The sequence below is a fragment of the Misgurnus anguillicaudatus genome, chromosome 3, assembly GCF_027580225.2.
Source record: "Misgurnus anguillicaudatus chromosome 3, ASM2758022v2, whole genome shotgun sequence".
Taxonomy (NCBI): Eukaryota; Metazoa; Chordata; class Actinopteri; order Cypriniformes; family Cobitidae; genus Misgurnus; species Misgurnus anguillicaudatus.
Window position 1 is genome coordinate 40,096,027 of NC_073339.2, and position 26,955 is coordinate 40,122,981.

Genomic DNA, 26,955 nt, shown 5'->3' on the forward strand with positions numbered 1-26,955 from the left:
TTTGCCTTTTAATTTTAATATCGGCAGTCTTGCCTCGAAATTGTACTGAAAATGACATTTTAAATCATCAATTGCATTTTACTTTCAATTTGGGAGGAAAGATGCATCACCTTGAAAATGAAATAATTAAATTTAATGTTTAAATTTTTATTTTAGCATTTCATTTTCAAATTTGGGACATATTTCGTGATTTTATTTTAGCATTTAATTTAATTTCAAATTGACTGAAAAATATCATAAAATAAACAAAGCAAATAGAGAAAGAAAAATTTATATTAAATGAAATCAATTTTAGGGGATTTTTGATCTTGCTTTAGACAATCTTTCTTGACATTCTCTGCAGAAAATACACTTTTTCTATACAGTATGTTCTTATTAAACTTTCCTATAGAGGGACTTGAAAAAGCCGGGCAAGTTTGTTCTACAAGATCAGCTTATGATACATTAACAAATCAAGCATTAACAGAAAATGCTGATTTGGGATTTCTTCAAATTATTTATAGTCAGTATTTTTGCTCATATGACATTTCGGACTTTTGATAGTTATAAGATTCCCAGGGCAGTGAAAATCACAAGTGGAAGAGCAGCTAAGATAACATTGATGAGAATTTCTGCTTAATTCACATGAGTGAGGTTACTCATGGGGATATGCAAATCTCATTGTCAAAGTAAACTTTATTCAATGTGTGGCGATCCATAGTTCCTTTACAGAACATATACAGTAATATTAACACACTACGACCAAGAGAAGCAGCAAATAATGTTACAAATGTGACGGATAAGACAATATAAACTTATGAATATGTACATGAAGTGTACCAGCATTAGGGAATTGATTGTATTGCAGTGTTATGTAATAAATGTTTTGTTTGTACACACACACACATACACATATAATGTATATATAAACACATCTGTATAGTAAAAAGTAAGCCTTTGAATGAAGAGTGATGGGGGTTGGTCAGAGTCCTGTGTGGTGAGTTTAGTACTTTAGACAAGCTTTTAAGAGGTCTTGCTTGTGGGAAAAACTGGATGTTTTAGCCCGAATCCTTCTCCATGATGGATAGGGCATGAATCAAATGTTGGAATTAAGGGTCCTTCTCTACAATGGCAGGAAAGCTGGTCCGCCTAGTTGTGACATTGTGTCATCTTCACTATACGCTCCAGACTTTCTGCAGAGATAAGGGCCGGGGAATACCATGAATCTATAAAAAGTTTCTTGATTCTGAGCTTGCCAGAAATAAGGGAGATCTACATCATTCTACCAATCTAATGAAGCTGTGAATAAGTAAAAGATCTCCCATAGAAAAGAACATCCAGATGCTCAAGAATCCTAACATTCATTCACAAAGCATAATAAATTTAATCATGGATAATTTCAAAAAGTATCTTTCCTTAATTTTAAATAAGTTTATTAAAGAGCCAAACAATAGGCTATATTAATTAATAGAGAAATTAAAATATATAAATTTTTTTCCATGCCTATATTATGTAAAATGTAGGCTATGACCTCATATTCAGCAGTATTAAATAATAAAACCTTTATTTAGACTTAACTAATTTACTCAGCCTACTTTATAAAATACACAATATATGTACCACGATAAAGTCCCTAGAGACAAAAATATATATTTTGTATATGCTTACAAATTTCACTGGTTCTTCCCATAAATCTGGAAAAATTTCTGTTACTGGATGTCGATGATTCATGTCCTGTAAAAATGATGTTAAATCACCATTTGACATTACTGTACCCTTAAAAAGATTAACCATTTTTTTGCGGTAAAAGTGTAGTAACCATGTTTTTACTATCAGCAAAACCATGGTTTTACTACACTTACCATGGTTTAACTATGGTTGTCATAATTCTCGTGACCTAAGTTAACGTTATTCGGAATTTTACGCTTGCCACGAGAGCAACTGTAAATGATAGCCTACAGCCTTAATTTGTTTCAGGAAATCACGTGTTTAAAAATCACCCGGAAGTTTTGGTTTCGATAAACTGAGCATTTATATAGCGACAACAAGCAGATCATGGCAAACATTTACCATGCTGTGTCTCCTTATCATTGTATGCTTCATGAATGGAGGTAATACATTGTATTTCTTTTATTTAGCCTAATCAAATGTATAGCCAAAAAACAATACATTCCTTTCGCGAAGACACTGTGTGCCGTTTGTAACATCACCAAATAACATGTTCATTTTATTTCACAGCTTATTCTTCAGATATTACTGCACGAGGAGATACATCAGTTCTATTTGGTGGAGAAGCCTCGCTTTCCTGCGCGCTCTCGAATCCGTCTGGAGTCAAACAGGTGACTTGGCAGAGGGCGCGCTCCGACGACCGCGCCGAGACTTTGGCTACATTCAGCGAGGTTTACAAGGATCATGTTGAAGATCAGTACGTCGGAAAAGTGACTTTGACGACGGCGTCATATAATTCAACGTCTATTGTGATCAAAAACGTCACATTTGAGGACGAGGCTTGCTACATTTGTTCCTTCCAAGCTTATCCAGTTGGAGCGAAATGGAAAACATTGTGTCTAACTGTTAAAGGTACAGTGAAACGTTTATCTACAAAAAATATGTTATGACGGTACTAGGTACAGTCAGTAATAGTATCAATAACTAGTCATCTAGAGTCTAGACTAGTTAGAGGTAAAACAGAAAGTTCAGTAAAGCGACCACCTTGCGAGGGGCTTCTGCTGGGTCCTAAAGCCTGCGTCAAACTGTTAATAAACTGATTATTTCCCAAAACGTAAAGAGGAGTCTAACCCAGGCAATTTGTCCTAAGTAGTATTTGAAAATATAATTAGTTTGTCCCAAGTAAATTTAACAAAGTAGAGTAATGGTCTACTGTTTCAGGTTAAAATCTGTCTTAGTGCCGCTTCATGGGGAATGTAATGTGACCAAATGTATTGAGCAGATAAAGTTTATATTGTGCCCCACTTTACAATCTTTCTTGTGTTCCTAATAATCTAAACGTAAAATTTTACTTTAAGTTTTTTGTAGATTTTAATATGAAGTGTTTCTCAGCTGGTAGACCATAAAGCCAGCAAGAACAAGTTTATGGGTTGTATTCTCAGGCAACAACATACTACTGAAATGTATGCATTAAATGCACTGTAAATTTCTTTGGATAATATAAAGAACCGTATACACTTCAAGAATCCAATACTGCAACAATAGCTTAGATAAATTGATCATTTATTGAATCAAAATTATATCTTATATTTTTAGTTTTTACCACTGTTGGTTCTGAAGTCTTAAGTCTTCTTAGTACCTAAGTGTTTAAACATTGCACCTTTCTAAATTTTAAATGTTGATATTTTCCAGGTATATCAGAAATAACAGCCATCATAAATCCACCATCCAGTTCTGATTCAGAAGTTTCAGTTACGTGTTCAGCCACTGGTAAACCCACACCGATACTCCAGTGGAAATCCACAGAGAAGCACCAGAACCTCAAACTCTCTGGATCAAATACTTCAGTAAATGTCAACAATGATGGTTCAAACACTACTACAAGTCACCTCAAACTTACATCGTCACAATATTATGGGAAGTATGTGGAATGTGTGGCTCTGAGTGGCAACATAGAGGAAAAGTACCAAATCTACTTGAAGGGAGAAAATGATGAAGGTAAATATTTCATATTTTCTATGTATATTGGATTAATAGAAAACATACACAGTAAAATTGGTACTTTAAACAGTTTCTACCAAATTCAATTTCTAAAAAATAAAATATTTTATATAATAATGATAATAATAATAGTAATAAAACTCACTTTACTTTATAAATCACTTTTACAGTAAAATACACAGAAAAAATTCCAGTGTAATGTATATTATCATTTAGAAACCCCCCAAAACCTTACCTCACTGTTATATATATTTTTTACAGGAAACAATATTACATCAAGATCCTATATCACTACAGTTATCATCGTCGTTTTCATGTTTATTCTTATTTTGGTCATCATCTGTCTTTACAACAAGCTAAAAGGTAAGTAACCAATTACCATTTAGCTTTTGAATGAACACTTAAAGTCTTAAATGTTAATTATTTAAACAATATTTTTAATAAATTTACTTCGTTTTTTTTTTAAGGAGCCAATTTAATGAAGAAATTTACTTCTGCAGAATCGCTTCATGATGAAGTTGTATAATGCTGAATGAAATTTAAAAGTCCTCAACTACCTCAACATTTCTGTCAAATGACCTTCATGGATGTCCTTTTTGATGTTTGTGTTACCTCTGTGTTATTTAAATGACTTGTGAATTGTTATATTTGTTATATTGTCGTATAGTTTTATATTTTTTAATGTATTTTTATATTCAATGTTACGTATTTATTTATACATGTTTACATACTGCACAGTGCGCACAGCCCATAAATGATTCAGACTTGGTACTTTATTAGAGTATTTGCATCATATTTGTTTTCAAACACCTACTTGTAATTTCAAATTTGCTCTGAATTTGCACTTTATAGTTTTCATAATGATGCACTTACACCTTAAAACCATAAACTGCATATTCTATGTCTCATTTTTATATTTATTATATTTATATAGGGCCGGTTTCCCGGACAGGGATTAGACTAGTCCTAGACTAAAATAAATATAAAATCTGTCCAATGTAAGTCCTGGCTTAAGATAATCCCTGCCAGGGATAACCACCCCATAGTATCTTTATTAAAGTTTCAAAACTTATAAGCTGTTATTTGTTGTGTTGTCATAATAAAAATATGTTCGATGCTGTATGTTCAATTGCTGTCTTTCTGTTTTACCTCAACCCTGATGTTGAACAATGAGGGTGATAATAATCTTGGCAAAAATAAAACTCTTGCTTTTAAGTTTTTTTGCTGTAAACTGTAAACTGAACCAGTCCACATTCATTGTTTATGGTTCACTCATAAAGCATTGTCTCTGTTTGAAATAACCCCCTACACATATTGCATATATCAGAAGTGACAGCCATTTTGTAGTGGTCTCTGACATAATAGTTGATGATATCGAATGCAGGGTGGCACAGTGCCTCACAGCAAGAAGGTCCCCGTTCGAGACCTAGCTAGGTCAGGTGGCCTTTCTGTGTGGAGTTTGCATGTTCTTCCTGTGTCAGGGTTACTCCGGGTAGTTTGGACTTCTCCCACCGGCCAAAAACATGCAGGTTATGTGAATGGGAGATGCCAAATTGGCCCTCTCCCTATAGAATTCACTCATTCCTTTAAATGGACTATATTAGTAATAGGGAATTTTATAATGTTACACGTTAAAGATTTTAAACACAGATGTTGTTTAAACCCTAGATCTGTAGAAGTGTATTTGGAAATAAAAAAATTCAGTTACAGTATCCTAAAGCAAATATTTGCTCAGTTTACATTCATAAAAGCCAAAGAATGAGAAAATGCAGCCTTTAGTAATCTAAAAAGTGAAAGTTGCGGTTCATTGATATTGAAATTTGTGGTTTCCTCAAAGGAAATTCTGATATTTGCTCATGGCAGTGACTAATACTCCTACATTATTTTTTATTATTCATTTCCAAGAAAGTGTGCTAAGATGCATTGTGTCAGCTTTATGACTGTCATTACAAAACAATTGCTCAAGTTAATTTGTTTATATTATCAAACTCTTTTATTCAGTGAAAATCTCAAACCGAATATGAAACTAAAGAGGACAGTGACATAAAACGATACCAAATTAGCATGCAGGAAAAGATAAGATATGATTCCTGATTAGGAATACATTTGGAAAACACCCAAATTAAATACACGGAAATGATATTACAAACAAATGCATTTCTAAGAGCCGTGACACAAAATGACTTGAAAATACTTGGCCAATGACCTATAGTATCCAGTAAATTACAGTACAAGTTAATAATGAAATATTTGGAGGAAAGAGGTCTTTTTTAAAGAAATAATTTATATTTTATTGGAATATATATGTATGGATGGTTTTAGCAGTAACAACATAAGCAAACGGTTTTCGTTAAACAAAAATAACTTCCGGTAAACTCCACAAATAATTAGAGTTATTTTGTGAATTTGGTATAATACAATGTGTTCGCGTGGTTTATGGTTAAAAAAAACAAATTTTTCACATACTGTACATTTTTCTAGCTCCAGATATACGGCTTTCCTCAAATGCATTGATTTTGTATAAAATTAATCGATTTGAAAAACACTATGTCGCTGATTGGCCAGCTATTCTGTACGTTGTGACCTTAGTTCAGTTCATAGCTAAAGCATATCAAAAACAACACTGAGCTTCCGTTACGGTCTAAAATGTGTATAATCTATACAATGTAAAGATCAGCTTCCAAACCTCCTTCACATAGCGGTGATCCATGCTTGTCGTCTCCCCTCGTCAAAACCAAAACATTATTTTCAACAAGGTATTTATTCCAGAGTTCAGTTTAGCCATTAGCCAGACCATTAAACAGAGACCATTAGACCGGAAGTTAAAGGAATAGTCTACCCTTTTGCCATATTAAACTATGTTATTACCTCAACTTAGACGAATTAATACATATCTATCTTTTTTCAATGCGTGCACTGTACAGCGCGTTGTGAATGTGTTAGCATTTAGCCTAGACCCATTCATTCCTATGGTGCCAAAAATTTTTTATTTTGTGGCACCATACTTACTGGTATAACTACTCATGTAACAGTCTTTAAATTGGGAAAACACGGAAGTGTTTGGTGGCTTCCCTGTTTGGTACCATAGGAATGAATGGGTCTAGGCTAAATGCTAACACATTCACAACACGCTGTACAGTGCACCCATTGAAGTTGAAGTAATAACATAGTTTAATATGGCAAAAGGTATTCCTTTAAAGCGTAACTAAACCCCTGGTCAGAGCCTGACTCCACCCACTGGCAATATTTGAAAAATGCAAGAAAAGTGGGCAGATCCCAACGGAGATAGAGAAGACGAACTAAGCTCGTACCAAGTGTGTGGTGAGATCGTAACAAGGGCGTGGTGAGCTTGAACCTGCCTACGTCACGAGTCATTTTTTGGACCCAATATCCAATAGGAAAATTCAACTGCAGTAGCCACCGTTCAACCTGAAGAGGGCAGCACTCAGACGTTTTTACACTATATATTGCAGTATTGAAACACTTTATATCCAAATGTCAAAAAACTTACTAAAATCAATGAACAGCACTAATAAAGCATCATTTTTACATATCATTAACTAAAAAAAGTTGGTTTAGGGTTTAGTTACTCTTTAAGTTCGGCCCAGACGCGTAACCCGCGTGCGTCTTATGAAACTATTTATTCTTAGCGGAGTTTACCGGAAGTTACGTGTTGACCACGAAAGCAGCTTGTTTATGTTGTTACTTCTGAAACCACTGAAGGAACAGTAAAGAACACTGAAGTTTATTTTAGATCTATAGAGCATTCATACTTTGTCAAACATTTCACATTCATTCAGCCATCTTCACCTTTGAATTTATTGGATGTATAAAGCTCATCCATATTTATTGTTTTTATCAAATTTTAAAAGGCATTTTACAATGCTATGTACAGTACAAGGACCAACATTTTTTATACACTTTTGTACAATCATCTTTAGCCCCAGTGAGTTTGGGTTTAAGGCCGGAGTTAGGGGTGGTGTTTCAATAATCTTTTTTTCTAATAATTGTACATTTCTGTACAACTTCATATGAATTTACACGAATAAGCCACCTCGTAAAATGCATCAGAATTTTCTGAATTTTTCTCTAGGCTGTTAAATAATCTTAGCATATCTATTCACAAAGTGTTTCAAAATCCTCTGATCAAATGAAAAATAATGCACTTTAAGCTGTTAACCACAACTCTTACACAATATCTCTTATTATATGATATAAGTATTAAAAGATTACCAGGACAATCAAATCACAAACATACTGACTGCAATTGACTATTTAGCATTCTAGTGAGACTTTTTTTGGTGGCCAGCATAAAGTTGTTAAGTCCTTGCTTCCTCCATTCTCAGCAGGTATGTGATGTATGTGTTGCATCAGTGTTGCTTCTGCAAAGCTTATAGGAAGTCCTCTATTGTGGTGAAGCTTTAGACCAACTTATGTAGCCATGTTCAGCCATCGTCTCAAACTGTCAGAGCGTTGCAGTTGCACAATGCATATCTCTCACCCGAACTCAGTGCTTTTATTGCTTGCTGTTGTCTGCAATCTGCTGGTTTGTCTAGCAGGAGGTAAGTCTCACCATTTGTTTTTGATCAGAAATTAAAAATTACCTTAAATTAGTGTCACGTTTTTTAGTTATTTCACATGACACATTTCTTTTTAAATATGCTAATTTGTCTTGTAATTTTTGGTAATCAATTCTGAAGAGTTTATACTGAATATTTCCCATTGGCAGTGTCTGTGATATATCCACGAGACCCATATATTAAAGCCGAAGGAGATACTTTAACGCTCAAGTGCATGGTGCACTATGAACCAGAAAAATGCAAAGACATTCAGACCAGATGGTGCGGTCTAAACAAAGAAGACCGCTGTATTTACCTCACGAATCCATCCAGGTACCTAATCCAGGTAAATGAGACAGAAGAGAAAGAATATCGACAAAGGAGAATTTTTGTCACCTTCAATTCCTTGACACGTCAAGACACCACCTACTATCAGTGTAATGCAGTATGCAGCAGCGGAACTGAAGGCAAAGGCCATCTCGTGCACCTTAATGTGACAGATTTGAGCTATTTTTTTCAGATTTTTAGTTTGTTCTTTTACTATATGAAAAAGTTTTATTAATATTAGGAATTTGTTTTTCCATACAAAGATTCGAAAGCCTCAAAATGGAGCGGCCAGCGCAAGGTGGACACAGCTTTGCTTACACTGAGTGTCGCTGTACTTTTATGGAGTTATTAAGGTCAAAAACAAGGGTGCATATGACACACCAATGCTGTGAATCTATTTTTTTACATTATTTTAAAAATGTTTTATTCTAAATAAACCAGAGACAGAAACAATTTGGTCTTACTGACTTTCATTTGAGCTTCATGCAGTGTGATTTGTTTTATTTAGGATATTTATTTCTATTTCACTGTCATTGTAATATTCAAAGCATGTTGACATCGAGATTACATTTAAATGAGTATTAAAATAGTAGATGTTTTTTGTGCTACCCTGTAAGTGGAACTAGCAGTGCAGTGGTCTAGACCTGTGGGTGAAAATGAAAGCTAGGTTGTGAAAACCCTCCACAAATATAAGTTTACTGGCATGATGCTGAAACAAGGCTTTATGGTTAGGCTACTGGTTGATTTCTGTAAATCCAAAAATAAAAAATTATAAAGGTTACTTGAAGCTCTGGTCTAAAACCAGCACATTTGATCATTTCGTTCATTTTTCTTTATTTGACCATTTGCACCAATTTCTTAATTTGCTCAACAGGTTCATACTGCATTGGTGATTATAGATTAAATGTTGGTACATACTTGCACACATGGAGTAAGTGTTCCAGTTTTGGGTCATACCAATATGGGTGTAAATGTGTCACACTGTGCACCACAGACTCATGATGTCTCAGTAATTATTAGGGATCTAGCTAAATTCATTACCCTACTATTACAATACAATACAATACAATTTTATTTGTATAGCACGTTTTAAAAACAACTTACGTTGACCAAAGTGCTTAACAAAGCAAGGAATAAAAATACAACACGAGAGAAACACAGGACATCAGAGGAACATCAAGGAATATTAAAAGCTTTTGAGAAGAAGTAAGTTTTTAAGAAAGTTTTAAAAAGTGTCAGGGTTTGGGCAGATCTGATGTGTAAAGGTAGGCTATTCCATAGCTTCGGTCCATAGACTCCAAAAGCACGGTCACCTCTATTTTTGAGCCTGGTTTGAGGGACAGATAGTAAGTTGGAATCACCTGATCTAAGTGATCTTGGCTGGGGGACTGGATGAATCAGGTCAGATAAGTACTGGGGAGCTTGGTTTTGTAGAGACTTAAAAACAAAAAGTAAAACTTTATAGTCTATTCGAAATTTAACCGGTAACCAATGAAGCGAGATCAGAACTGGTGTAATATGATCAAATTTGCGTTTACCTTTGAGGAGTCGAGCAGCTGCATTTTGGACTGCTTGGAGACGGTTCATGTATTTCTGAGAAATACCGATATATAAGGAGTTACAGTAGTCCAATCTGGATGTAACGAAAGCGTGCATGGCTATCTCAAAGTGCTTGCCAGGCAGAAAAGGCTTAACCTTGGCTAATAAACGGAGATGGAAGAAACAGGACTTTACTACAGCACTTATCTGCTTTTCAAATTTAATATTGTTGTCAATCCAGACTCCCAGGTTCCGAACACAGTTTGTGCTGTTTGGTGATAGTGAATGAAGGTTAACTGTATGCGTACCACGATCATTTGGGCCAAACAAGATAATTTCAGTCTTGCTTTCATTTAAACTTAAAAAATTGCCCGATAGCCATTTTTTAAGTTCATCCAGACAGTCCAATAATGGTTTTAAAGCAGACATGTCATCACGCTTCAGAGGCAAGTAAATTTGGGTGTCGTCATTCATTATTTCATATTTTTACAGTACTTTGTTCATTTCAATCTCACATTCATTTGCTAATTTTTGCCTTCGGCCATGTCTATGCAGAACCACTGTACAGTAAACCACTCATCTGTATAGCACACGCACAGATTGTTGGTATAAGCACAATGCATACTTTGAAAAACTGCTGAGAGTGCTTCATCCAGCTACCTATATATGAATTATAATGTATGATGTTTACACTACAATATTCCATAAAAAAATAAGAATTGTCAGTTTTGATTTCATGGGGACTTTAACATGTTAAATTGTGATTTAGGTTCCAGTAGGCTATTTATAGGCATTTATTGTTAGAGAGAAGTGTGTGTTATTAAATTAACAGACAGCACACCTGGGTTCAGTAACTGAAAATTGTGCCCCTTTTGTGGGCAATAATATAAACCAAAGATGTGAATGACCTGAACAGTCTGCCTAATTGGGAATTCAGTGCCTTGCTCAGCTTCAAATGTGGGCCACCTGCAAATTTACTGTTTTTGTTCATAATTTTTTTGGGCCTTTAATTCATAGGCCGGGTTTGGGGGGAGGTTGCTCAGGCCTCACAGGCCATAGCCAATTATGATTTTGTCTGGGCTATTAATTAAATAAAAATATAAGTTTCAGTCTAGACAGCGCTTACATTTATTTTAGTCTATGAGTAGTCTAATTAAATAAAAAATAAAGGTTAGACAAAGAAAAACCGCCCCTATAAAAACCATGAAGCCGCACTCTCACTATTTTTAAAGTGCAGTACCCTTCTTTGCCGCTAGGTGCCCCAAGCGCAAACGCCAAACTACGCCTATGCTTTAATTGGAATAAAAAATGTTTTAGACGATAATTTTTTTATAAAACTAATAATAACTGTTAACCATCAGTGAGGTGGATTTTCAATATAAAAGAAATTTGTTGAATAATATACGAAATCATTCAGCGAATAAATGTAAAAGTCGTCGTGTGACATGCGTGACCTTGCCTCAAAAAATGACTAAAAATAAACTTTTTAAGAAGTTCGTCACGGTGTTTTGTCTGTAGTGCCTGTGCCTCTCTAATTTATTAAAAGCCTCACAATGCCTTTCCTAAACAGTTTAACATTTGAAATTCGCGCAATTTTTTTCCGGAAGTGACGCAATATTTGACCCCTGAGACTTTTTGTAATTATATGTTTTCGCATTAAATTGGCAAATTGATTTAAGCTTGTTTGCCAACATTCAGTTTCGTTATCATGCAGACTCTCCCCTTGGCCTTTATTTTCGCATCTCTGAACTCATTCGACGATTAAGTAAGTCAGGTAATTTTGAGGTTTTCATTTGGAAACTTTTAGATCCTAAAAATAGATTTCCTGAAACCTGTTTACTTTCAGTTTAATTTCTGCTCATGTAACCTTTGTGTTAACATGGCCATCTAGTGGTTGAATTTAGCGTTAACTGTAATGTAACATGGGCATGCAGTTAAAGATTTTAAATTTCATTTTAAATACATTTTTTGTTATTTTTCTATGATAAATGATTTGATTCCATTGTAAAATCTGCATCATAAAGCAAAAACATTGCATTTTCTAGGTCTACTAAGGTTTTACAAAATCAAGTCAATCACACAGCATTTTGTGTGTCTGTCCAAAAATAGTCTTGGCTTTCATGCTATTACAGTAACAGGGAACAAGTTTACAGTATACGTAAAAGGGAAGTTACATACGGTAAACTAAACATAGTCAATCAGAGATGTTTATGTAAAAGGGTAGTTTAAAATTAGTTACACCAAAATAATCCCAGACGCAATGTTATTGAAATGTCAACAGCCCCATTTGTGCTATTGCCAGTATCTGTACTCATACTTCACATTTCAATGACAATAGGTTTTCCAGTTCACGTTATCTATGAACCTTTTTCCAGCCTCTCTTTTTTATAATTAGATGTCAATGTGATAAACCAATCTAATCTGTTCTAGCCCTTCGCTTTGCATGCATCCAAATTACACCTGTGTTTAATTTATTATTTAACAGAGCAATCTGGGGTGGTTAAAATGCATCACTTTGTCAAATGAGCCCGAAGAGCTTGTCCATTGTTAATGTGGCTCATGATCAGTGGTGAGAGGTGGTGTAGGTGTCTGTTATGCAGTGGAATGATTTTAAGCTTTGCATCTATTATTTACTAGCAGAATGGATTGTGCCAAGAATCTGTGGTTTGGTTGTCATAATACTGTATATGTTTGACTTAATAAATCCAAATTTAACTTTGACTGTAAGTGTTAATGTCAGTTATTTTCTCATTTATACATTAAGGTGCTACCAATTTTTTTTCAAGAACCATGTTCGAATTATGTTAAAGATTATCAGGGGTCCCCTAGCTTACCCCCCATCAGCATTATAGGGTCCCCGTGATTTCACAAAGTAAGATGTGATCCTGGATCAACGTTTTAATAACAAATTACCCTTAACTCAAACCCATAACCATTTACCCCTCAAATAAGTGTGAAACAATAGTTTGAGAAGAATCTTTAAAAAATCTTTTCTATATACACAGAGCCCAAATTCATTGCTTTTTTTGATGTTCTTTTTTGATTGACAGCCATGACTATCGGCTGTTTTTAGTCGGCCAATAGTGTGGAAAAATTGCTTTTATCGTCAAATACTGATTATTAGCTGATATATTGGTGCATCTCTTTTTTAAGGCTCTTTTACAGTCTCTTACTGTAAGTGTCTGCATTTCACCTCAGTAAGGTTCTATATGGAACCATAGAGGCAAAAAAACTCTTCTATGATATCGTGTAGCACCTTTATTTTTAAGAATTTATGTTTCATAAAATCAAATTTTGAAAACTATTTGCATTCATTGTGTAAATACAGTGGGCTTAAAAATTATTTGGAAAGTCTCTGGTCTCTATACTGGAATGTTTAGTACATGTACAGTAAGGTCATGGTAATATGGAGCCCCTGAGGGTACATGGAGCAAAAATTAAATAAAGTTTGGTTTCGGGTGCGCACGTGAAAGTATCGCGTTTAGTTTCGCGTGCACATGTGAAACTTTCACGCGCGCACGTTAAACTTTTGTGCGCATGTGAAAGTTTCATGTGGGCACACGATAGTTTCACATGCGCACACGAAACTAAACTTTTTAAAAAAATTCTGAGCACGCGAAAGTTTCACGTGAGCATGCGAAAGTTTCGCGTGAGCACGCGAAAGTTTCACGTGAGCACGCGGGAGTTTCGCGTGAGCACGCGGGAGTTTCACGTGAGCACGCGAAAGTTTCACGTGAGCACGCGGAAGTTTGACGTGAGCACGCCGAAGTTTGACGTGAGCACGCCGAAGTTTGACGTGAGCACGCCGAAGTTTCACGTGAGCACGCCGAAGTTTCACGTGAGCACGCGGAAGTTTCACGTGAGCACGCGGAAGTTTCACGTGAGCACGCGGAAGTTTCACGTGAGCACGCGGAAGTTTCACGTGAGCACGCGGAAGTTTCACGTGAACACGCGGAAGTTTCACGTGAGCACGCGGATGTTTCACGTGAGCACGCGGATGTTTCACGTGAGCACGCGGATGTTTCACGTGAGCACGCGGATGTTTCACGTGAGCACGCGGATGTTTCACGTGAGCACGCGGATGTTTCACGTGAGCACGCGGATGTTTCACGTGAGCACGCGGATGTTTCACGTGAGCACGCGGATGTTTCACGTGAGCACGCGGATGTTTCACGTGAGCACGCGGATGTTTCACGTGAGCACGCGGGTGTTTCGCGTGAGCACGCGGATGTTTCACGTGAGCACGAGGAAGTTTCACGTGAGAATGAAACTAATGAAACTTAACTTTAGATTTTTTTTACTCCAATGTCACCTTAGGGGCTCGGTATGTATAAAGTCCCCTAACTATTATTTTATTATTCAAAATGTAAAATTTTTCTTTTATGAAGAGTTTCGCTTCAGAAATGTGCTTGTGCTCTGTTATCATTGTCAAAAATAACCTACAGAGCTACTGTATGATCTGATATATATTATACATGTGACATAATCTATAGTCCATGCTTTTAATAAAGCAACATTAATGATAGTGAAACAATATGAGAATGTCTTCTGATTGAAAAAGGCCTTGCAGTATATGCACAACACCATAAGAACGGCCTATCCCTTTGTGGTGGAAAAGCAAATATATTATTTATTACTCTTACTCTTGAATACAAAAAGCAGAAGAAACTAGGCATACATGTGGGCATTAATAGATAAGTAACAGGCTGAATTGTCCACAATAACCAGTGTGCTTCAAGCACAGAGGCACTTTCATTTCAATAATATAAATGCAAGGGCTTAAAAGTACTTGCTATGTTGCAGTCTATTGCAAAGTTGTCCTTCAATTCAGGCACTTAAAAACCAATCCCCCTTTCCCAAAATTAAGTAATATTGCAAACTGCAAGATTTCTATTATAGAAATAATGCTTAGAATAGAAATGGACAACTGCTACAAATTTTTTACTCTGTTTCCAAATCTTACAGAGGATAATCGATAGTGTTATTCCATTTCATATTGTTCCTACACCTCGCTGTCACAAATAAGGTCTCTAGATTTCTGGAAAATGCATGATCAATAAATGCCGGACATTAAGGTTGGTGCGACATTGGTAGTATATTTTTTTATCTTTTTGAATTCTACTGCTAAACAAGGGTCACTTGTGTCCTTTGACACTAGGGTAAAGCTGAATGGTGCGTTTATTTTCCTCCACATTTATTTATATTAAAGGGCACCTGGTCCGATAAACGATTTTTGGTGTGTAAGTGTGTACATGTTAACGATATGCAAAAAGGTACATACACTAAAGTAAACGATGCCAAACGTCTCCAACTTAAATGTATTTTCTTGGACTACATCAAACACATGGGTTGTAGGCAACAGTTTAATTCCTGAAATTTGTGATGTAGACAAGACCGACATTATCATAACTCCTCCCATTCCTTCCGTTTCTAACGTTGTTTTTTAGCATTTAAATATGTGCACTTTAACATTTGGCATATCTAAACGGACACATCTTGCATTCAAGCTTTTTATCATTATGTGTGTTCTCTGATATCAAACCCATTACCTTTGACCTGCTATAAATGGAATGCTCTACTAATTAAACTACAGGAAATTCAGCATTTACGAAACTTTAAAAAGAAATGAATATTTACAAAAGTAGATGCTTGTGGAAAAAGCAGAGCCTAGACTTTATTAGTAAATTGTGGTGACTTGATGAATTTCTCTTTAATGATAGATTGAACTCAGAGGAGGTGTGAATTTAATGGTGATGAGATCACATTCGGCCTTCGTAATGTTTCCCTTGTCATCAGGTTCTTAACTAATAAGGGAAAAAACAGGTATTCTTGTGACTCACACCATCAATGCCTTTAGGGGGCTCGAAGAATTACGACCACCAGTCAATACCCAGGAACACAAATTGCTGAAGTGCTGTCTAAAGACATTCTGCATTTAGATGCTGGTAATGTAATACAGCGCCCACTAACAGGCAAGCCAAAGTAAAGAAATATTTCGCCGTCAACATTTCTTAAAGACAGTCCGCCTAATTGTGTCTGGTGCAATCTTAAAGTTCGCCCAAAAATGTTGTCCTCATCATTTACTTAACCTAATGTCATTTCAATATCATTGGCATCTCTATGTATTTAAACTTGAGCACATGTAGGATGTCTAATAAAACACATCTGACTGAATATTAGTAGGGTCTCCATGATCTGAAGATAAGGGAGACATCAATAACATGAATTGTTTGGGTGCCTACATAACAGATTTGGGACACCTGAGGTTATGAGACACAAGAACCAATGGTGTCACTGACTTTAAACTTGTAGGCAGAACACGTGCCAGTGCCAATGAAGTTTAAAATGAAAAAATAGGGGGTGAACTAGGTTATTTTCATATTCTCTCACTCATTCACATTGCTAGAATATAATAACAATAATAAAATGTTTTCTCTATTTCTGTATTATTATTATTACTTTTAATGTTTATTACTATATTTATTGTCTGTTCCACAGTGTGTTGTAGCAATGCAAAACCGTAAAGAGCACTATAGAAATGAACTTGAATAATTAAATTAGCCTATACGGATTTCTAGCTTTTCCTAATCTCTAACCCTAATAATAAAATTAAAAATGATTAATTAATAATAGATTATTTTACGACAACAATTAAGGGTTAAATAATTAAAAGAAAAACAGCTTAAGCGTTAACCAATTGAATAAAACTTTCTACGTGATTTGTCGTTGTGATGTCACGAGCCGCTCGCGCCACAGCAGCATCAGTCAGATCAGTCTGACACCATGACAACCGCAGCGCGCGAACGCTGGAATCTGTGCAGCTCCCGCCAAGCCGAATATTATGAAGACAAGATGCCGCCGTACGCGCACAAGACGCACTTCATCTCTTGAAATATCCTTCGTTAAGCTCCTTTCGCACTTTTGGACGTCGGAGATCTGCAAAACCACCTGTATCTAACGGCCGTTACAGTGTTAGTCAGATACCCCTGAACGGGCAATTCGTAAAAAAAATCAGTGCAGTAAGAACTACGCCGATGCGTCGTCGCTTCACATATATTAAAATAAGGGGTCGGTTGTTGCGAGCAACGGAACCATGAAATGCGCATTGGAGTATTGGGTGCCCCTCATGGCGTTTACGCGTGGAGAACCCACTGGGGCGTGTGTGTAAACGTGCGTGTAAGTGTATGTGAGAGAGTGCGAAAGAAAACGAGGCTTTATTTTGGTTTCCACGAGCTCTGCGCTTCATTTCGCAGTGGAAATATGAGGATCTCCAGAGGACGCGGCTGATAAATTGTATTTCAGACCCTGTCACACACGAAGACGATACCAGCACCACGGATCCTCCTCCTCCTCAGAGAACCCCTGTTTGATACGAGGGGCTATTAAATATCCAAATTGTAAAGCGCATCAGGTAAGCGACGCGTTTTCGGCTCGCGTTACGTTCAAGTTACGAGGTAATTTTTTTATCGAGGGTAATTTGATGCATTGTAAAAGTGGAAGCGCATCAGCGCCTTGGCACCTGCAGATGCAGGTGCCCATGCGTTTGTATAGCGTGTGATCAACAAGACTCGACACATCATCCGATATCCAATCCGATATTGCTAAAATGCAGAATTTTAATCTTTCTTTTTTTAAAGATTTTACAAGCAGTTGACAACTTGTATAATCTGATTTTACATACATGTTTCATTTACCCAAGCTAGATTTCTCATCTAAAGACTTCAAGATGCTTACAGTATATGGTGTTGGGTATAAAAACCGTGTTTCTTATTCTAATGCACTGCATTGCTTATTACTGCAGTGTTGGTTTGAGTTCAACTTCCCAGATTGTATTGGTTATGTAAACAAAGATCATTCTTTTTCACATACACTTATGTGATAAGCAGACAATGGTGACTACAGAATAATAATTGTATTCTGCTCATTGTTGCGTAAAGAGGACTGTAAACAACGATTTCTACACTCGATACCAGGTGCTGTTACATGCAGAGGTTAGGATTTGGACAGCGGTGGTCCCAATGGATAACCCATGTTTGTTGCCTCAGGGGGATTAAGAGAAATTGGTGTGAGCTATGCTATTAGGAGGTGACAGGAAAAATCTTTACACTAACATTTGGTTTGATGGCCTGTGATAGATGCTTTGAGTTTGGGTTCATTTGGGCTAATGTCTCTAGGGATTGATTTAACCTTGTCCCCAGTATTTCATCTCTGGGGTTGTAATGAAATTGCACAGGAACCATCAGGGTCCAGCGTACAAACTCTTGATTATAAGTGAGTGACAGAGTGAATCTCTCAAAAAAGATTACACCGCTTAATGATGCATTACATAAGGCAACCGGATTTTGGACTGGTGACTGGAGGCAGATACAGGTGCGCACGCAGATGATTGGAAACATAGCTTGTGCAGGGAAGCGTCATCATTTTAGCAATCTCTTATGAGGGATTTATCACTAAATCCATGTTGGGTGCCTGTAGGAAAACAAAGTGTACAATAAGTTTTCCAAACATCTTCATCTTCGGCTTTGGCATCAGTCAGAACACAAGGTTGACACAACAGACTTGCTAGCAAGAATGAAAGTACAGGTTCTTCAAAGGTTGGGGGGCTGCAGTAACTCGATCTTCATTAGAGTTATAAAGAGTGAAAGAGTGTCAGAGAAAGACAGTAAATGTAGAGAAATATGGACAAAAGAAGAAGGTCAGATTTATTCTGTGAGAAGATAATAAATCTAATAGAGTTTAAGGGTGGCGTATGCTGTCTGGCTTCACTGTGACTGAGTGTTTCAGACCAGCAGAAGTCACTGAGTCCCAGACTGACACAAGCTGCTTACGTGGTTTATCAGATCAAAACTCTTTATGGAAACTGCCAGTGCTCTTTAGCATTAATGTGCCATCATTGGAAAAACGGAATGTGCCATACTGTTTTGGTCATTACTGAAAGTGCTTTAGATGCAAAGTTGATTGTTATTAGTTTCGGATTTGCATCTAAACTTTTAAATGATTGTCCCCTGTGATGAAAAATCAATTATGAATTAAACTTTGCTTGCTAATCTCACACACTGGACCTATTTGGAAAAATATAATTTAATATATGTGACCCTAAACCAGGCATAAGTTGGATGGGTATATTTGTAGCAATAGCCAACAATACGTCCTCTATGGGTCAAAATGATCGTTTTATGCCAAAAAATCATTAGGATATTAAGTAAAGATATTTTGTACATTTCCTACTGTAAATATATAAAAAAATGATTAAACATTAGTAATATGTGCTGCTAAGGACTTCTTTTGGACAACTTCAAAGCCGATTTATATTTTAAAGGGGATAGTTCACCCAAAACTGAAAATTCGGTCATCATTTACTCGCTCTATGTTGTTACAAACCTGTAAACATTTCTTTGTTCTGATAAACATGAAGGAAGATGTTTTGAGGAATGTTTGTAAAAAACAGTTTGTGAGCCCCATTCACTTCCATAGTATGGAAAAAAGAATACAATAGAAGTGAATGGGGTTCACGAAGGGTTTGGTTACAAACATTCCTCAAAATATCTTCCTTCGTGTTCATCAGAACAATGAAATTTCTACAGGTTTGTAACAACATAGAGTGAGTAAATGATGGCCGAATTTTCATTTTTGGGTGAACTATTCCTTTAACTTAGAGGGGATATTTAATGAAAATCTTGTTTCCATGTTTAAGTTGTTTCCATCAAAATATTTTCTTCATCATTTATCACAATACTTCCAAAATATTTTTTGGAATAATTATTATTGGGTCCCCAGTACTTCTATCAACCTAGAAAACATGATAAAGAACCCAGTAACGTAGTTTTGGTAAACTAGGGCTGCAACTAACGATTATTTTAATAATCGATTAATCTGTCGATTATTTTTTTCGATTAATCGATGAATCGGATAAAAACCAAGAAAAGCATTCATTTCCAACGCCTTATTCAAAACAGAACTAAAATCTTTAGAAATTGTTATCTCTGAAACATGTTGCTCCTTGAACATACCTGAGCTGTTACAATAATAATAAAATAAAATAAAAATGGACTAACACAAAAAAATACACATGTATGCTTTACATCTGCCAAATGTATAGAAGCCTCTCTTGATGGGATCAAAAAGATGAGTACACTCTCTGAAATAAAGGTACAAAAGTTGTCACTGGACAGTACCCTTTCAAAAAGGTACACCTTTGTACCCAAAAAGTGCATATTAGCAGTTCAAAGATACATATTTGTACCTAAATGGTACATATTAGGACCTTTTATAAAGGGTACTGCCCCAGTGACAGCTTTGTATCTTTATATTTGACTTCATGCGTTTTCTCTGATCAGATAGCGATCTCATTTGTTTAAACTGTTCCATTTAAATTTGGCCACATGCGTCTTGTGAAAACGGAAAATGTGTCTTCTACTCCCGCACAAAATGCAAATACACCATTCATTACTTCGCCTTAAAAAATGTAAGACGATGTTTATGCATCAAAAGGCGGCACTTACTGTATGTTGTACTGTATGTTGGGCCGGGCACGCGCGTCTCCTTGCTCGGCATTAGCTGGAGGGCGCAGTAAAGAGCAGCAGGAGAGTGACGGCGCAATGATTTTACGTACAGGGCCATGACGGGGAAAAGCGTTCATACAACTCTCTCTCAAAGTTTTATTTCTTTATTTAATATCATTGGAGTTTGTCATTGGAGTTTTTTTATTCGTTCTAGAAAGTTTTTTTACCCGCTGTCGTCGCTCCATAAAGCATGAGGGTGTCGTCTTTGTTTGTTTACCTCTTTGCCGGCTAACTTCCAGGTGACGCGTTTGGGATGAGTAAAACACTGACATGTGGTTTTCTCTACCTTTGCTGTTTTTTAATCTTTTCTCCGCCGCCCTTTCTTTTCTCCGCCCTGTCTATGAGGCGCCGAACTCTGCAAGCAACAGTGCGAGAGAGAGACCGACGCTGCGTCCCAAACTTCCATACTATATATTAGGCAAAAAGCACTACTTCTCGTACTCTTTGCCTACTATATAGTATAGAAATAGGCGGTTTGGGACGCAGCGCGAGTGTGTTCACTCCGCTCCACGCTTAACTGAAGTTTTTCTTTTTTTCTTTTTTAAATTAAACGTCTCTGCGTCACGCGCCACGACCAATCGATTATGAAATTCGTTGCCAACTCTTTTAGTAATCGGTTTTTATCGATTAAATCGATTCGTTGTTGCAGCCCTATGGTAAACCATTCTTTACATGTGAAAAAGTAGATCATTGAAATCTGGCTCCCCTTGTGATGTCAGAAGGGAATAATGCTGCCTTTTAAAGGGATAGTTCACCTTAAAATGAAAATTCTATCATTTACTCACCCTCATGATGTTCTAAACCTGTATGAATTTCTTTTTTTTTGATAAACACAAAAGAAGATATTTTGAGAAATTATGATAAACACACAGCAGATAGTGACCATTGACTTCCATAGTAGGAAAAATTATTTAGGAAGTTTTGTGATAAATAATGGTAAGCACACAGTTGACGGTACCCATTAAATTCTATCATATTTTTTATTCCTACTATGGAAGTCAATGATCACTATCTGCTGTGTGTTAACCATAATTTCTCAAAATACCATCTTTTGTGTTCATCAGAAAAAAGAAATTCATACAGGTTTACAACAACATGAGAATGAGTAAATGATGACAAAATTTTCATTTTAAGGTGAACTATCCCTTTAACCAGAACTATCCAACCACAGCACTGCAATTTAGTGCAGAGATAAACTCATTTGCATTTAAAAGGACAAACCCCAAAACAGCAAATTTTTGCTCACACCTACAAAGTGGCAATTTTAACATGCTTTAAAAAATTCTACATGGTATTTTGAGCTAAAACTTCACATACGTACTCTGAGGACACCAAAGATTCATTTGGCATCTTAAAAAAAATTCTTGTAAAATTTCCCCTTTAAGCATTTACTAACACATTAAAATCAAACGCAGTATAGTTAAAGCACATGAATGAACAAACTTTTCAGTAGAAAGAGTGATCACGCCTTGACGTTCCGGTTTTCTACTGGTCACATATCTCCACGTACTTTGGTACGCAGCGAAATGTAAAATATCTTCGCACAAGCTTACATTTCAGTCTAATGCATTTGCATGCGTATGTATGAAAATCAATAAAACGAAAAGTGTATGACCACCCCTTTACCCATGTATGCTTCTGTGCCCTGGCAATCCCAGAATGCACTGGCTGGCGCAAGCACTGCATTATAGTGAGCAACAAATGTAGATTCGGCACTGAAAAAGCATATATTTAAATAAATGTATAAATGAACATTTTTGTTTTTTACTGAGAAATATAGATACACTTTAAGTGTAAATAAGGACCACTTCACTGATATTTGTTTGTGCAGTGTATTTTTATTGGAGTATTGTGCTTCTACCTTCTAACAAACTTAAAGCACACAGCATGCTAATGCCAAACTCTGAAATAATTTGCAAGTCACCTGTGAACTTCACGTGAGTAGTTACTTCACGTGTAGAGCGTTCCAAATCGGTCAGGGAAGCAGGCGGGCTGTGTTGTCGGTGAGTTTTTGGAACAGGACTAGAGACGCAAAAGATAATATTTGATCCCATCGACGAGACATTCTTTAGACATGACAAAAGCGCGGCTTTGAAGTACAGCCCAAGTTTGCCGGGAAAAGAGTAAATCAACGTGCCTGGCATATTAAACTCTCACACTGAAGCTCTACATCACTGCCACGGTGTCTCCATATGTCACGCTGTACAGCTCTTAACCCCGAAAATGATTCACAAGATGAACTCACTCACAGCTTTTTCTACTCGCAATTATCACCGCGACTGAATTAAAGAGCCGCAGACCAGCGAGTTTGTTGACGTGGATAAATGATATACAATTGCTTGTGTTACAAATGTCAGGGAGACTATTGGTTGTTAATTTGCTGATAAACTGAAAGGTTGAATTTGTTGGGAATTGATTAAGAGGATCTGTATTACGGAAGTGTTTCTTTTTATGCAACCTATTTGCTTTCACGCAACCACAATAAAAACAAACAATTGCGAGTCACAAATGATTCTAAACACGTAATAGGTGACGTAAATGTGTCTTATGAGACGTGTAAAATGGAAAACAGCAAGAAAAGAAGATCTTTGATCATCTGACATATAAAGCTCCCGATAGCTTGCAAAAAACTCATTTTGCAACTAACATGCTTGTCAGATGTAACTGTACAAGCTTTGGAGAGCTATTTCACGGCTTTTCGTGCTTATTGACAGGCATGCTGGGATGAGCGGCCACCCGGGTGTTGTAGCCCCTTCTTGTCTTCACATTCTTTACCTTACACAGCCAGCAATGTCTTTGGTGAGCTTGTTTTGGATCACATGCGATTGCAGAGCTTAGCTCTTCATACAATTTTAAAGCTCTCCAAAACAGCCTCATGGGTTTTCTCCTGGCTTTTTGACATGAGGGTGGGTTTGCTAAAAGGGATATCTATACGCTGAGGTGAGGCGTCACTTCGTATTGTTAGAGAATCTTACAGGAGGAAGCATTTGTCTTCCTCGTAGACGTACGTTAAATTTTTATTATACGTCAACCTGTCAGTGTTTGTTAGGGTTTGTCGGCTGAGTAATGGCAGAAGTTGCCTTTGCCTGATAAAATAAATGTTAACTGTAGGACAAGACAAATTGACCATGATGATAGTTTATGGCTGGAGAAAACAACTGATACCATAAAAGGAAAGTTTGCGAAGACAGACATAAAGAAAATATTAGGACAGACAGACGGATGGATGGATTTAGGGCTTATGTACATTGTGTGGTTGCTACAGTGGTTCCACCTGCTAAGGCGTACTGAGCAATTGCTAAGCAGTTGCTAAGGAGTACTGAGCAGTTGGTAGGCAGTTGCTAAGGAGTACTGAGCAGTTGCTAGGCAGTAGGTGTACTGAGCAGTTACTAGGCAGTTGCTAAGGGGCCCTGAGTAATTGCTAGGCAGTTGCTAAGGAGTACTGAGCAGTTGTTAGGCAGTTGCCAAGTAAGGAATAATTGACGACGGGCCATTGAATTATAAGAAAATAATGCACATGCACACCCAAGGTGGTAATGCGGCACGACGCGAAGCGGACCGGAGTCAATTATCCACTTATTCCACGGTTACCACAAACATTGCTCTGGTACCTATTTTTAAGACATTTGAAATGTTAGGTGTGCGGTTATCGAAAAATCTATCAGAATACAGAATTGAACAGACCCGTGGTATAAGTAAGAAATAACCTATAGACAGTATGTAGGATTGTGGCCAAAACTGGTATTGCAATCACAAAACTTGTGGCTAAAACTGGTACTGCAATTACACAGCTGGTGGCCAATACACAAAATGACAACATAAACATCAGTTGAGGGCTGCAACTCAACTTTTTAAATGACAATATCCTGGCCAGACCGCTGTTGTCAGTGATAAAAGTATTTGAAATGAAAATGATTTCTTAATGTCTAGTGACATATCAGGGCCATTTTATGATTAATTGATATACATTTCTTACATACTGTTCCTTTAATTCTCAAGATACATTTAGTTTAAAAGCAAAATTAAGTTTTGTTTCCTGAAAAAATATATACATATTAGGTTTATGCTTAAAACAAGAAAGAAAACAATGGAGAAAAAATAAACAATAGCCTTATTAAGTACTCTAAAGTAGAGGAGAGCGGAGCACAAACTTAACGATTTTTGACTTTGGCTCTATCATTCAAAAAATATTTAAGTTTTTTCACAATCAACACACACATCTCTGCTACAATTGAACACTTAAAGGGATAGTTCACCCAAAAATGAAAATTCTGTCATCATTTACTCACTCTCATGTTGTTACAATGTTTGTAAATGGGGTTCGTGGACCCCATTTACTTTTATAGTATTCTTTTTTTCTTATTATGGAAGTGAATGGGGTCCACGAACGGTTTCTTAAAATATCTTCCTTTGTGTTCATCAGAACAAATAAATTTATATGGGTTTGTAACAACATAAGGATGGGTAAATGATGACAGAATTTTTATTTTTGGGTGAAATATCCCTTTAAAGTTTGTTTGTGTGACCTACCATTATCGTACAATTAAACCGAAAGTGACAAGGGTGCAAACGTTACAACTTACCCCATAGGTGGGGTTTATTGTAACAAACAGGTTTGTTGTTACACCTGCTAGAAAATTTACCTGCTAGAAAATAATTTAATAAAATTCTGTCTATATAAATATGGTGGATATTGTTTATATATCTGCCTATAATAGATATATATATATACACAAATGTATCCATCCATGATACTTCGTCTACCCAGCCTTGTATTATGCATCATAAAGGGCTGCCCAATCAAGACAAAAAATTATAATTGTCAGTTATTTCCCCTGATATTGTCTTATCAGTAATCATTTTGATTAACAGTATTTACATTGTTTTCATTTCATATTTCATATCATTGCATACCTGAGGCTTAGTTGTAACACTGTGTTACAACTAACCCCGCTGTGTAAATTTTTTTTTAAGCCCAGCTATCAGTTACTAGGACTGGCTGACATGTTTCAAATTGGTGTTATGTTTTAGATAACAAGACAGTGATTAACATAATATAAGGTTGAATTTGGTGACACCAAACTCAGAAATCGAAAAAATGAAGATGAAGAAATTTACTTTCATACCTCCAAAACACTCTTAGTTCAACATCTTAACCAAAACACATCAAAACTTCACAGGAGATCATCTTCTGACAGTATGAGAAAAGACCAAAAGCACAGATTGCTCAGCCCTATAAATATGTTAAGTAGCCGGGTAACCATTAACCCCGCATTTGTGCCCCGCTCACCCCTACATAATTAAAGTTTATTTTCTCAATCTTTGAGGGCCTAAATGTTTGGAAAATGTATTTCAGTCTTCACAGTACGATCACATGTGGAAACTACAATGTATTAAAAAATGAATGAGCAAGCAAGTCCTGAACCCCAGTGAGATATCATTATAGACATCCAGAAGCTAAATATTCAGTGTCTGTCCGCTTTTTCCATACTGAGAGCTACTCTCGGGTCCCTTGGCATCGGATCTGATTTCATTACTTGCGCAAATGACAGTTCGCAGAGTCAGCTCTGAAAATGGCATATCTGAAAAACAAACCGCATTGGGTACAGTGCAAACAAAGCCTTTGTGTTTACACTAACAGGATGATAGCTTTGTCAGGCCAACATGATTTTTTTGTCAAGCCCTTTGCAAAGGTTACAACAGCACACAATAACAATGTTCCTTTAGATCAATTGGTAGAGCATTGTGTTAGCAGCGCAAAGGTCATGGGTTTGATTCCCAGGGAACACTTAAATGTAAAACTTGAATGCATTGTTGGATAAAAGTATCTGCCAAATGCATGAATGTAAAGCACAAACATAACACTTGGTCTGCGGTATTTGCAGTAATCAGACAGCAAATGGTTTATTTTCACAAAATTATTTGCACGTAAACAGCGACTAGGGAGACACATCAGGGCTTATAAGGTGAAATGGTTTTTGCCAAAACAATTTATTTCACACGCGCAGACAGGTTTAGACTGTGCCTGTCTCTAAACATACACACAGCAAAAGCTTAATTGGATTACAGTGTTGTGAACATTGCGTCCTTCATTTTTTTAGATGCCTGACGCCTTACATTCCTGATGCCCTTAATACCCGTAAACGTCTGCCTTTCGTCCCAGCATGTTGCTTTAGTTACGACTTGAGCTATATGTGCTAATCTCACCGCTTCTTGTAATTTAGGGAATTGTGACAAAGGCACCACTGTGCTGTGTCAGGGCCTTTTTGTAATTTAATTTACTCGTCTCGGAGGACCAGACAAGCCCAGCTGAGTTCCTT

The 26,955-nt window shown here is 36.6% G+C and overlaps 3 protein-coding genes across 4 annotated transcripts in view; all 3 read left to right on the forward strand.

Annotated features, from left to right (window-relative positions):
• Positions 1-1,934: 1,934 nt before the first annotated feature.
• Positions 1,935-4,770, forward strand: LOC129444907 (OX-2 membrane glycoprotein). Of its 2 annotated transcripts, none has more exons than XM_055205923.2 (5): positions 1,935-2,090; positions 2,218-2,559; positions 3,340-3,645; positions 3,910-4,011; positions 4,116-4,770. In XM_055205923.2, exons 1-5 carry the CDS (start codon positions 2,051-2,053, stop codon positions 4,172-4,174), a joined length of 849 nt encoding a protein of 282 aa, XP_055061898.2. In that variant the 5' UTR covers positions 1,935-2,050; the 3' UTR covers positions 4,175-4,770. The 2 variants fall into 2 exon arrangements, with proteins under 2 accessions (XP_055061898.2, XP_055061899.2); XM_055205924.2 differs by having other exon boundaries at positions 4,149-4,770.
• A 3,239-nt stretch (positions 4,771-8,009) lies between these two features.
• On the forward strand, positions 8,010-9,578 carry LOC129445495 (butyrophilin subfamily 2 member A1). The gene is made up of 2 exons (XM_073860003.1): positions 8,010-8,210; positions 8,378-9,578. Exons 1-2 carry the CDS (start codon positions 8,090-8,092, stop codon positions 8,767-8,769), a joined length of 513 nt encoding a protein of 170 aa, XP_073716104.1. The 5' UTR covers positions 8,010-8,089; the 3' UTR covers positions 8,770-9,578.
• Positions 9,579-16,827: 7,249 nt separating this feature from the next.
• Positions 16,828-26,955, forward strand: part of trpc5a (transient receptor potential cation channel, subfamily C, member 5a) — an 83,911-nt gene continuing 73,783 nt past the window's right edge. The window contains exon 1 of the mRNA XM_055205925.2: positions 16,828-17,484. The gene's annotated coding sequence lies outside the window, so the exon portion shown is untranslated. The remainder of the gene's footprint in view (positions 17,485-26,955) is intronic.